The sequence below is a fragment of the Pseudophryne corroboree genome, chromosome 4 (assembly GCF_028390025.1).
Source record: "Pseudophryne corroboree isolate aPseCor3 chromosome 4, aPseCor3.hap2, whole genome shotgun sequence".
Classification (NCBI taxonomy): Eukaryota; Metazoa; Chordata; class Amphibia; order Anura; family Myobatrachidae; genus Pseudophryne; species Pseudophryne corroboree.
The window spans coordinates 299,658,628-299,671,222 of NC_086447.1; the positions used below are offsets into that span (position 1 = coordinate 299,658,628).

The 12,595-nt window shown below is 45.3% G+C and overlaps 1 protein-coding gene across 7 annotated transcripts in view; it reads left to right on the top strand.

Moving 5' to 3' along the window:
* Positions 1-10,271, top strand: part of TMEM212 (transmembrane protein 212) — a 77,789-nt gene extending 67,518 nt beyond the window's left edge. For all 7 annotated transcript variants that reach the window (XM_063916256.1, XM_063916257.1, XM_063916259.1 and 4 more), the window contains one exon: positions 7,516-10,271. In XM_063916256.1, the coding sequence (XP_063772326.1) occupies positions 7,516-7,536 (21 nt within the window). In that variant the 3' untranslated portion in view covers positions 7,537-10,271. The remainder of the gene's footprint in view (positions 1-7,515) is intronic.
* The last annotated feature ends 2,324 nt before the right edge of the window (positions 10,272-12,595 follow it).

Genomic DNA, 12,595 nt, shown 5'->3' on the forward strand with positions numbered 1-12,595 from the left:
GTTTTTTTCAAAAAACCCTAAAAAACAGCTTAAATCATAGAATTTGGGGGTCATTTTGATCCCAAAGTATTATTAACCTCAATAACCATAATTTCCACACATTTTCAGTCTATTCTGAACACCTCACACCTCACAATATTATTTTTAGTCCTAAAATTTGCACCGAGGTCGCTGGATGACTAAGCTCAGCGACCCAAGTGGCCGACACAAACACCTGGCCCATCTAGGAGTGGCACTGCAGTGTCACGCAGGATGGCCCTTCCAAAAAACACTCCCCAAACAGCACATGACGCAAAGAAAAAAAGAGGCGCAATGAGGTAGCTGTGTGACTAAGCTCAGCGACCCTAGTGGCCGACACAAACACCTGGCCCATCTAGGAGTGGCACTGCAGTGTCACGCAGGATGGCCCTTCCAAAAAACACTCCCCAAACAGCACATGACGCAAAGAAAAAAAGAGGCGCAATGAGGTAGCTGTGTGACTAAGCTCAGCGACCCAAGTGGCCGACACAAACACCTGGCCCATCTAGGAGTGGCACTGCAGTGTCACGCAGGATGGCCCTTCCAAAAAACACTCCCCAAACAGCACATGACGCAAAGAAAAATGAAAGAAAAAAGAGGTGCAAGATGGAATTATCCTTGGGCCCTCCCACCCACCCTTATGTTGTATAAACAGGACATGCACACTTTAACCAACCCATCATTTCAGTGACAGGGTCTGCCACACGACTGTGACTGAAATGACGGGTTGGTTTGGACCCCCACCAAAAAAGAAGCAATAAATCTCTCCTTGCACAAACTGGCTCTACAGAGGCAAGATGTCCACCTCATCATCATCCTCCGATTCATCACCGTGTATATCCCCCTCCTCACAGATTATCAATTCGTCCCCACTGGAATCCACCATCACAGCTCCCTGTGTACTTTGTGGAGGAAATTGCTGCTGGTGAATGTCTCCATGGAGGAATTGATTATAATTCATTTTAATGAACATCATCTTCTCCACATTTTCTGGAAGTAACCTCGTACGCCGATTGCTGACAAGGTGAGCGGCGGCACTAAACACTCTTTCGGAGTACACACTTGTGGGAGGGCAACTTAGGTAGAATAAAGCCAGTTTGTGCAAGGGCCTCCAAATTGCCTCTTTTTCCTGCCAGTATAAGTACGGACTGTCTGACGTGCCTACTTGGATGCTGTCACTCATATAATCCTCCACCATTCTTTCAATGGGGAGAGAATCATATGCAGTGACAGTAGACGACATGTCCGTAATCGTTGGCAGGTCCTTCAGTCCGGACCAGATGTCAGCATCAGCAGTCGCTCCAGACTGCCCTGCATCACCGCCAGCGGGTGGGCTCGGAATTCTGAGCCTTTTCCTCGCACCCCCAGTTGCGGGAGAATGTGAAGGAGGAGATGTTGACAGGTCGCGTTCCGCTTGACTTGACAATTTTCTTACCAGCAGTTCTTTGAACCCCTGCAGACTTGTGTCTGCCGGAAAGAGAGATCCAAGGTAGGTTTTAAATCTAGGATCGAGCACGGTGGCCAAAATGTAGTGCTCTGATTTCAACAGATTGACCACCCGTGAATCCTTGTTAAGCGAATTAAGGGCTCCATCCACAAGTCCCACATGCCTAGCGGAATCGCTCTGTGTTAGCTCCTCCTTCAATGTCTCCAGCTTCTTCTGCAAAAGCCTGATGAGGGGAATGACCTGACTCAGGCTGGCAGTGTCTGAATTGACTTCACGTGTGGCAAGTTCAAAAGGTTGCAGAACCTTGCACAACGTTGAAATCATTTTCCACTGCGCTTGAGACAGGTGCATTCCACCTCCTATATCGTGCTCAGTTGTATAGGCTTGAATGGCCTTTTGCTGCTCCTCCAACCTCTGAAGCATATAGAGGGTTGAATTCCACCTCGTTACCACTTCTTGCTTCAGATGATGGCAGGGCAGGTTCAGGCGTTTTTGGTGTTGCTCCAGTCTTCTGTACGTGGTGCCTGTACGCCGAAAGTGTCCCGCAATTCTTCTGGCCACCGACAGCATCTCTTGCACGCCCCTCTCGTTTTTTAAATAATTCTGCACCACCAAATTCAAGGTATGTGCAAAACATGGGACGTGCTGGAATTTGCCCATATTTAATGCACACACAATATTGCTGGCGTTGTCCGATGCCACAAATCCACAGGAGAGTCCAATTGGGGTAAGCCATTCTGCGATGATCTTCCTCAGTTGCCGTAAGAGGTTTTTAGCTGTGTGCGTATTCTGGAAAGCGGTGATACAAAGCGTAGCCTGCCTAGGAAAGAGTTGGCGTTTGCGAGATGCTGCTACTGGTATCGCCTGCCTAGAGAAATGGAACCTAGATGGTATTTGGTACCGGGGACACAGTACCTCCAACAAGTCTCTAGTTGCCTCTGCAGTAATGATGGATACCGGAACCACGTTTCTCACCGCCCAGGATGCCAAGGCCTCAGTTATCCGCTTTGCAGCAGGATGACTGCTGTGATATTTCATCTTCCTCGCAAAGGACTGTTGGACAGTCAATTGCTTGGTGGAAGTAGTAAAAGTGGTCTTACGACTTCCCCTCTGGGATGACCATCGACTCCCAGCAGCAACAACAGCAGCGCCAGCAGCAGTAGGCGTTACACGCAAGGATGCATCGGAGGAATCCCAGGCAGGAGAGGACTCGTCAGAATTGCCAGTGACATGGCCTGCAGGACTATTGGCATTCCTGGGGAAGGAGGAAATTGACACTGAGGGAGTTGGTGGGGTGGTTTGCGTGAGCTTGGTTACAAGAGGAAGGGATTTACTGGTCAGTGGACTGCTTCCGCTGTCGCCCAAAGTTTTTGAACTTGTCACTAACTTATGATGAATGCGCTGCAGGTGACGTATAAGGGAGGATGTTCCGAGGTGGTTAACGTCCTTACCCCTACTTATTACAGCTTGACAAAGGCAACACACGGCTTGACAAATGTTGTCCGCATTTCTGTTGAAATACTTCCACACTGAAGAGCTGATTTTTTTGGTATTTTCACCAGGCATGTCAATGGCCATATTCCTCCCACGGACAACAGGTGTCTCCCCGGGTGCCTGACTTAAACAAACCACCTCACCATCAGAATCCTCCTGGTCAATTTCCTCCCCAGCGCCAGCAACACCCATATCCTCCTCATCCTGGTGTACTTCAACACTGACATCTTCAATCTGACTATCAGGAACTGGACTGCGGGTGCTCCTTCCAGCACTTGCAGGGGGCGTGCAAATGGTGGAAGGCGCATGCTCTTCACGTCCAGTGTTGGGAAGGTCAGGCATCGCAACCGACACAATTGGACTCTCCTTGTGGATTTGTGATTTCGAAGAACGCACAGTTCTTTGCTGTGCTTTTGCCAGCTTAAGTCTTTTCATTTTTCTAGCGAGAGGCTGAGTGCTTCCATCCTCATGTGAAGCTGAACCACTAGCCATGAACATAGGCCAGGGCCTCAGCCTTTCCTTGCCACTCCGTGTGGTAAATGGCATATTGGCAAGTTTACACTTCTCCTCCGACGATTTTATTTTAGATTTTTGAGTCCTTTTTTTACTGATATTTGGTGTTTTGGATTTTACATGCTCTGTACTATGACATTGGGCATCGGCCTTGGCAGACGACGTTGATGGCATTTCATCGTCTCGGCCATGACTAGTGGCAGCAGCTTCAGCACGAGGTGGAAGTGGATCTTGATCTTTCCCTATTTTTGGAACCTCAACATTTTTGTTCTCCATATTTTAATAGGCACAACTAAAAGGCACCTCAGGTAAACAATGGAGATGGATGGATACTAGTATACTTATGGATGACGAGCGACTGCCGACACAGAGGTAGCTACAGCCGTGGACTACCGTACTGCGTCTGCTAGTATAGACTGGATGATAATGATATAAAAAATATATATATATATCACTACTGCAGGACAGGTATATATTGTATAATGACGGACCTGCTGGACACTGTCAGCACTGCAGACTCCTAAACTACTAGTATGAAGAAGATAGAAAAAAAAAAACACCACAGGTAGGTATACAATTATGGACGAGCGACTGCCGACACAGAGGTAGCTACAGCCGTGGACTACCGTACTGCGTCTGCTAGTATAGACTGGATGATAATGATATAAAAAATATATATATATCACTACTGCAGGACAGGTATATATTGTATAATGACGGACCTGCTGGACATTGTCAGCACTGCAGACTCCTAAACTACTAGTATGAAGAAGATAGAAAAAAAAAACCACCACAGGTAGGTATACAATTATGGACGAGCGACTGCCGACACAGAGGTAGCTACAGCCGTGGACTACCGTACTGCGTCTGCTAGTATAGACTGGATGATAATGATATAAAAAATATATATATATCACTACTGCAGGACAGGTATATATTGTATAATGACGGACCTGCTGGACACTGTCAGCACTGCAGACTCCTAAACTACTAGTATGAAGAAGATAGAAAAAAAAAAAACACCACAGGTAGGTATACAATTATGGACGAGCGACTGCCGACACAGAGGTAGCTACAGCCGTGGACTACCGTACTGCGTCTGCTAGTATAGACTGGATGATAATGATATAAAAAATATATATATATCACTACTGCAGGACAGGTATATATTGTATAATGACGGACCTGCTGGACACTGTCAGCACTGCAGACTCCTAAACTACTAGTATGAAGAAGATAGAAATATAATGAATGACGGACCTGCTGGACACTGTCAGCAGAATGCGTTTATAGAATAAAAAAAAAAAACACCACACGAGTGTTTAACTTTTTCAGGCAGACAATATACTGGTGGTCACTGCTGGTCAGTCACACTGGCACTCTGGCAGCAAAAGTGTGCACTGTTAAATATGTACTCCTGCTATAACTGCTCCCCAGTCTCCCCCACAATTAAGCTGTGTGAGCAGTGAGCACTACTCAGCACAGTCAGATATACATAGATGATATTATCATGCAGCACACTGAGGCTGAGCACAGATATGGTATGTGACTGTGTATCGTTTTTTTTCAGGCAGAGAACGGATTATATTAAATGATAAATAAAACTGGTGGTCACCATTAGTATAACTATCAGCAAAACTCTGCACTCTCTGAGTACTCCTAATGCTCCAGTAAATCAAGTGTCTCTGTCTCACTCTCTATCTAAACGGAGAGGACGCCAGCCACGTCCTCTCCCTATCAATCTCAATGCACGTGTGAAAATGGCGGCGACGCGCGGCTCCTTATATAGAATCCGAGTCTCGCGATAGAATACGAGCCTCGCGAGAATCCGACAGCGGGATGATGACGTTCGGGCGCGCTCGGGTTAGCCGAGCAAGGCGGGAAGATCCGAGTCTGCCTCGGACCCGTGTAAAAAGGCTGAAGTTCAGGGGGGTTCGGATTCCGAAGAACCGAACCCGCTCATCTCTACTAGTATTACATTTGCATTAGACAGTGATACCTGTTTAACAACATTTAACAACAGAACAGCAGTTTTTGGGAGTTACCTGCAAATATTAAGGATCCCCAGGATGTACCATGGAGCTCCACTCTGATGCAGTCCCTCCATTTCCAACAGCAGTAGGCTGTCAGATTTATCATGCCCAGCAGCTAATGGGATATGCAGATGGCTGCTGTAGTCTATGGGCTACACTTTGTGCTAATTACTGGGAATCCTCTCCAGCATTAGGCTCCACACATGCGTGGTCGATAGATTGCGAATGTGCAGTAGCACCAAGGGGTTCCGATAGATCAGTGAAAATAAGTGATAAATATATAGCCCTTAGTCATTCTGCAGAAAGTGGCTTGAAAAATGCTTTTAAAATGACAATGGCTATACTTTGTTCCCGGGTTGAATTACCGGGTCATGCGACTCAGGAATTCGACCATGGCCCTTTCACACCACATACCGACCCGTGTCGACCCAGCAATATGCCGGGTCGGTACCGAGTTATTTGTGTGCTGTGAAAGGGGTATAAGAGGCTGCCCCTACAAAGAGTCTGTCACTTTACTTTTACTATAGGACATGGCTGTTTATTTTTTAGAACTGCATAGAAAACATTCTCAGAGAAAAAGGAAGGGAGAAACTGTGCAGTCTCCCGAGTAGGGATTAGAAGATCCCTCTCCGAAGCTGCATCATAACACATAGGTAAGGCAAGCTAATGGCATCTTCAGAGTTACACTTGTTAAATAGCTCACTGTCCCCATAGAGAATTATGAGAAAAGCTCTTGTAATCTAGTACATACGCAGTACAGGAGATCTTGAATTCAATTAACCCGTGAAGGGTGCAAATTGCCACAGTGTTTAAACACTGGCAACGGCATCCCATCTTGAACCCTTCGCTTGGCTGGCTGAATGCCTGATTCTCACAATAGTACTCGCTACCCTATGGGGTATATCGGGTAGTAAAGTATGTTGTGTGATATCCCCCTGCCGTAAAGTGCAGCGGTGGGGTGGGTAGGGGATTACCGTGAAGATTCAGCAAATGATTTCCCCCATAAAGCCTTAATAAATGCCGCAATTCTAAAAGTTCTGAAAATCACATGAAAATTACAGTTTCTGCATGGCGTGGTGTTGGAATAACACAACTTATTACATAAACCCTATGACAGTAGAAGGAGCAGGGTTTATATAGCACAGAGCAGTAAGTACCTCTAATAATGCTGCAGTAATAACCGTGGTGTAAAACACCCCCCTGTATGCAAGAAACCTCTTAACTAAACTTATCATAATGAAGAAAACAACATGTACACAACTGCATTAGAATAAAGGTCACAACTTTATCAATAGAAGCCCAGATCTTCTTTTCTTATATGGGAGGCCCAGGAGGACGCTACAAAATACTCAGCCCTAGCCACATACAAATTCTACTAAATTGAGGAGTGCCCCCCTCCCCCCCTTCCTCCCCTTGTATAATGCGCAAACTGCACTGGGGAGGACTCATCACCCTTTACTGTGGTACAGTATGGACATTTCCGTAGAGACAAGCGCCCAATGTAGTCCCTGCATAGGTAGCACAGACCTGTTGTCCTTCTATAATGGGTGAAGTGTGTGCACATATGCCCCCACTGTTCAGGGGGGCCCACACCGCACACCCTGCACCCATTTTTGAAATAGTCACGTCTCTGTAGTTCCCCACCGGCGGTAGCATCTCTCCTCAAATCTCCGGTAAATGGCGCACCCTCTAGTGCTTAGACTCTATTGCACATGCTCAAATCTACGGGGAAATGGCGCCCATTTCGGGCGCCGGTTGCAAAGGATGAGGCCCCCGACAGAGGAGGTTGGACACGTGTTTCCTCCTCTGTTAAGACGCTCATGGTCCTGCTCCCCATTGTTTGTGCAGCTCCTGCATTTTGTCCAACACAGGCTCACTTGCTTTGGGACTTCTATTTACATACTGGAGCAAGAGAGACATACAGTAAATAACATGAATAAGTGACTGAATACAGTGTGAGATGTTTGATCATCAAGAAAGTACTAACTAAAACTCTGTCTTGTCTTTTAGGCAAGAAAAATGACTTGGTAATGGGATTGTGCCAAGTAACTCCCAGCATGAAAAGCTAGAAGGGACAGCGCACTGATATCTGCCAGTGGAGAGACAGTCTGCAGATGTACATTGTCAAAGGGTTTATGTTGTGGAAGCTGTGCTTTCATCTTTCTCATCAGCCTAAACTACAGTATCTGTGCTTTCTGACTTATGATCAGTATATTTCTTAACAACTCTAAGCTACTAGAAGTACCAGACTTGGTTATTTGTAAATATATATATATATATATATATATATATATATATGGGAATATACATGGAAATGTTTTATTGAATGCATGAAGCACTCAAAGTACTTAAAGAAGCCATGACAGGTTTGGAGTAACACATTTACTTGGAGCATTTGTAAAGCAGAGTCACCATTATATCTCCAACACTAGGTGAATTGCATAATCTAGTCATAGCACTTTCTGGGACATGATATCTTTGTGCTTGCAGTAGTTATAATGTGTACAAAAATGCGTTTCCCTGCTTCCATATAAAGGTTTTCGTGCATCCATGTTTTCTCACACTACTTGGAGAGGCGGAACAGGGGTGGGAAGTGCGTGTTAGAGTAGTAGGCTGAATACAGGTATGGCGTGTTAGTATATTTACTACATTCAAAGCAGTCACCTACAGTATATGCCTGTCAGGAGCTGTAACGGTTATGCATGCTCAACACTTATAGTAACGATCTTTGCAATGTATAAAATGGTTAAAGTAAATAACCTTTACACCAAAACTATATGATCCACCCCTCCTCCGAAAATTCACTGAAACACAGCACCGTACACATATCTTCACGTTTACATTTACATGTATTTTGGAATCTCATATATGTGCAGCTCTAAATAAACACATAAATGTGCTTTTATGTGGCACGCATTTTACACCTGCGCTTTGGATGCAAATCCATCCAACTCTAAATGAACTACAATATGTTCAATAATAAACCCTAGTGAACTGGTACCCAAGTTTGTTGTTGCTGTCAGCTACAATAAATAATAAAGTCTACATGGACAGGACAAAGAAGAAATATATTAGAGAAAAAAGGAAACTGGTTTATTGAAAATAAAATATTGGATAATTTTTCCATGTCCTGCTCAATTCAATACACATTGGGGGTCATTCCAAGTTGTTCGCTCGCTAGCAGATTTTAGCAGCATTGCACACGCTAGGCCGCCGCCCTCTGGGAGTGTATCTTAGCTTAGCAGAATTGCGAACGAAAGATTAGCAGAATTGCGAATAGAAAATTCTTAGCAGTTTCTGAGTAGCTTGAGACTTCCTCCTACACTGCGATCAGCTCAGCCCATTTCGTTCCTGATTTGACGTCACAAACACGCCCTGCGTTCGGCCAGCCACTCCCCCGTTTCTCCAGACACTCCCGCGTTTTATCCTGGCACGCCTGCGTTTTTCCGCACACTCCCAGAAAACGGTCAGTTTCCGCCCAGAAACACCCACTTCCTGTCAATCACACTCCGATCACTTCAACGATGGAAATTCTTCGTTCGGACGTGAGTAAATCTACTAAGTTTTGTGCTAAAATACTTAGCGCATGCGCACTGCGTACCATGTGCATGCGCATTTTCGCCTTAATCGCTCCGTTGCAAAAATCGGCAACGAGCGAACAACTCGGAATGACCCCCATTGGTCTGATCTGGTTGTTGTAGCATAGTACTTATTATCGGTACTTTGCTCATACACAGGACCCATTCTGCGTGTGCGGGTCCTGCGATGTAGGAAGCAGGACAGCAGCAGACTGTCAGTTATTGACAGCCTGTTGCCATCTGGGGAGCGGGGAGGGGGCAGCAACAGCCTCTGTTTCCCAAAATGGAGGTATGCCTCCACTTTTTAGGGGGAGGGAAAAGGCCAGGGGTCTCCGTAGTTGCACAGAGATTTCCTAGGCTCTTTGACAAGCGGCTTGCGGGTCACCATGGGTGCCGCAAGCTGCCCAATGGTGAGTTAGTGATGCAGTGCTGCATCCTCGGACACAGGTAAGATCACTACTGCAGCAGGTGGCATCTACTTGTCATAGACACCTCCTGCTGCATCACCATACTACGCTATCATTGCGGGATGCAGTAACATTGCCGGCAGTTCGGGATCCCGGTGGTCAGGATACCGACACTGGAATTCTGACTGCTGACAATGCTGCCAGCTGGAATTTCAGCTCACGGGGGCTATTCTCACTTGTGGGTGTCCACGACACCCATAGAGTGGGAATAGGACCTGTGGTGAGCGCTGGGAGCCACCAAGCATGCAGCGTGGCGAGCGCAGTGAACCCGTAAGGGGACTCTATGCTCTCACCCCGCTGCCGGCATTCTGACGGTCAGGATGCCGTTGTCTGTATACTAACAGCCGGCATCCTTACTGTCGGTTTTTCATACTGATCCCATCACTGCTGTTTTCAAACACTATTAAGCTGAACCAATAAAGTCATACCAAAACCGGTGAATCAGAGCAGCATTATGTAGCCTGGAATGCCGCAATTGAACTTCATTTACTATAAATGATAGATGCTGCAATTTTTATTGCATGTTTTTACATACTATTATCCTGGGGGGAATAATATGATTGTATTTGCTACATCCTATGTTTGACTGTGTTCATTTGTGTTGTGGATAGATTGTAACGTTGCTGGTTTAGAAACTTATGTACTGGTGTAAATGTGTGCTACTCTGTTAACTCTCATCAGTATTTAAGATTCATTTAATTGGATTAAAGAGAAACAAAAAGATGTCACAGAGTGAGTCATTATTGATCCGCGGAAATGGCAACGAATGTCTGAAGATAACATAACCAGCTGTGGTACACTAATATGAGCCTACTGTATTTAAGAGACTGAAAATCTAGTGGAAACAGTAGTTTCAGAAGGATTTAAGCATCAGGGCTATTATCCTGCTTTTCTCAAATACTGCAAACTAAAGACCCCATTATTTTCAATTGTGACTGCTGTCTGGGCCAATTTACAAAGCTCTAGAAAACGGACTGGACCCTGGAACGCCGGAGCAGACCAGCTCCCTGCCGCTACCTCTGCAACTCTGGAGCTTGTAGTGTGCAGGGGTGTCCCATCTGGGAAGGGGGATTTCTGTGACAATGGCACCCTGGGAGAAGGCAAGGTAGAGATTACAGCCTCCCCATATGGTTTGGACAGTCTGGACCATATGGGGAGGCTGTAATCTCTCCCTTCCCATATCCCCGGTGGAGCTGGCACAGACACCCAACTGGACAGGGACAAACTACAATCTTCAGAGTGGTAGAGTTTGCTGCAGGGAGCTGGTCCGGTCTGGTGTTCTGGGGTCCTGACTGTTCTGGTTCTTACCCAATCCCTGAAAGGCTGAGCATTATATGTAGAATGAGGATAGTATGTACGATGTGCTGCTCAGTCATTTAGCCATTCACATCTGACAACTGGACAAGCACAATGCATGAACTGTTTATGAGCTTGGTGCTAGATGGCATTATCCACTATAGCTTACAGGCTAAAAAAATTTTTGCAGAGAGATATCTTTCAATCCCTCTCTGCCAGCTGGACGGTGGGCATGTGCGTCCTAATGGCTATGTATGTGCAGTCACTTCTCACACAGCATCTAGGAAGTGAAGTCTTTTGCCGCTGCATTAAGCTAGAAAGACTTCAATGAGGCAAGTACTTCACCGGGCTACCATCTTTTAAGATGCTCAGTATATAGTGGTATAAATTGTTCAGAATTTTTTTTTTTATGGGTGCAGTTCATAAGGAAAAGTAATTAAAAAAAAAAAAATTGTGAAAAACTAAAGTCGACCTTTTGTCAAGTCGACCTAATGCATGTCAACCAATAGTGGTCAACCAAATGGCTGTCGACCTACGTGTGGTCGACCTAGAGACTGGATACCTGTTTTATTACTGGGAAATAATTAATAAAAAAAAACAACAGTAGTTAATAAATACAGTAGTCTGCATAGTGTATATATGCCCAGTGTACATCTGACTATTGAGTGCGCCTCCAAGCTGCACTCATTCAGAGGTGAATGCATCGTCAACATTTGTAAAGCAATGCTGCTATTCTACAGACACTGGTTCAAGCATGAGTGCAGCTGGTGTCATCCATAGCCTGAGTGTATAATATCTGCCATTAGAGCAGTCCTTACCATACTGAGCAGTGGATCACTGGCAGAGGTACAGCTGCTGGGTGTATGACTGCCTATATGTATACACCCCAGCTATGTGCACACTGGTGTTTATAATTCCCGTCTCAGTTACACTCCTTCAGGAGCAAGTGAAGATGCAGCTGGCTTGAGGACGTCTTTGAATTCCTCATTTCTGCATGTGGAGAGTAAAACCTCAAATATAACGGCGTTAAGAAATAGAAAATACAGAAAAAAGGAATGGAAATACAATGTATTTATATCATCAACATGAAAGCATATTTACATTTTAATATAAATGTTCACACTTGGGTATATGTGTGTATGTGTATATATATATATATATATATATACACACAAACAAATCTAGAAAACCACAGCACTCGCCACCCCAGAAGCGGGGTGCAATGTCTGCACTCACCACTCATAGGGTGGGGTGCATGCAGCCCATGCCCACCAACCCAAATATATACAAACAGAAAGTTCAGCACTCACCATATCAAGCTCACTTATCCTCACAAAATCAATAAATAAATTATGGGGGTTTAGTTAGTGAATTGGCCAATGCACGGAAGCCTGCATACCGCTCGCCAAGGTACCCCACCTTCTTGTAGGTCCTACACTATCACAAAGTCTCAAAAATTAAAACCTGGCAACTGTATCACATAATATTAACTGCACACATGCCCACTAGGTTTAATGTGTATCTGCCAAATATCTTATGGCTTTTAAAGGTACACTAGTCACCTGACACTGACTGATAATAAGATTTTACTCACCGGTAAATCTATTTCTCGTAGTCCGTAGTGGATGCTGGGACTCCGTAAGGACCATGGGGAATAGCGGCTCTGCAGGAGACTGGGCACAACTAAAGAAAGCTTTAGGACTACCTGGTGTGCACTGGCTCCTCCCACTATGACCCTCCTCCAGACCT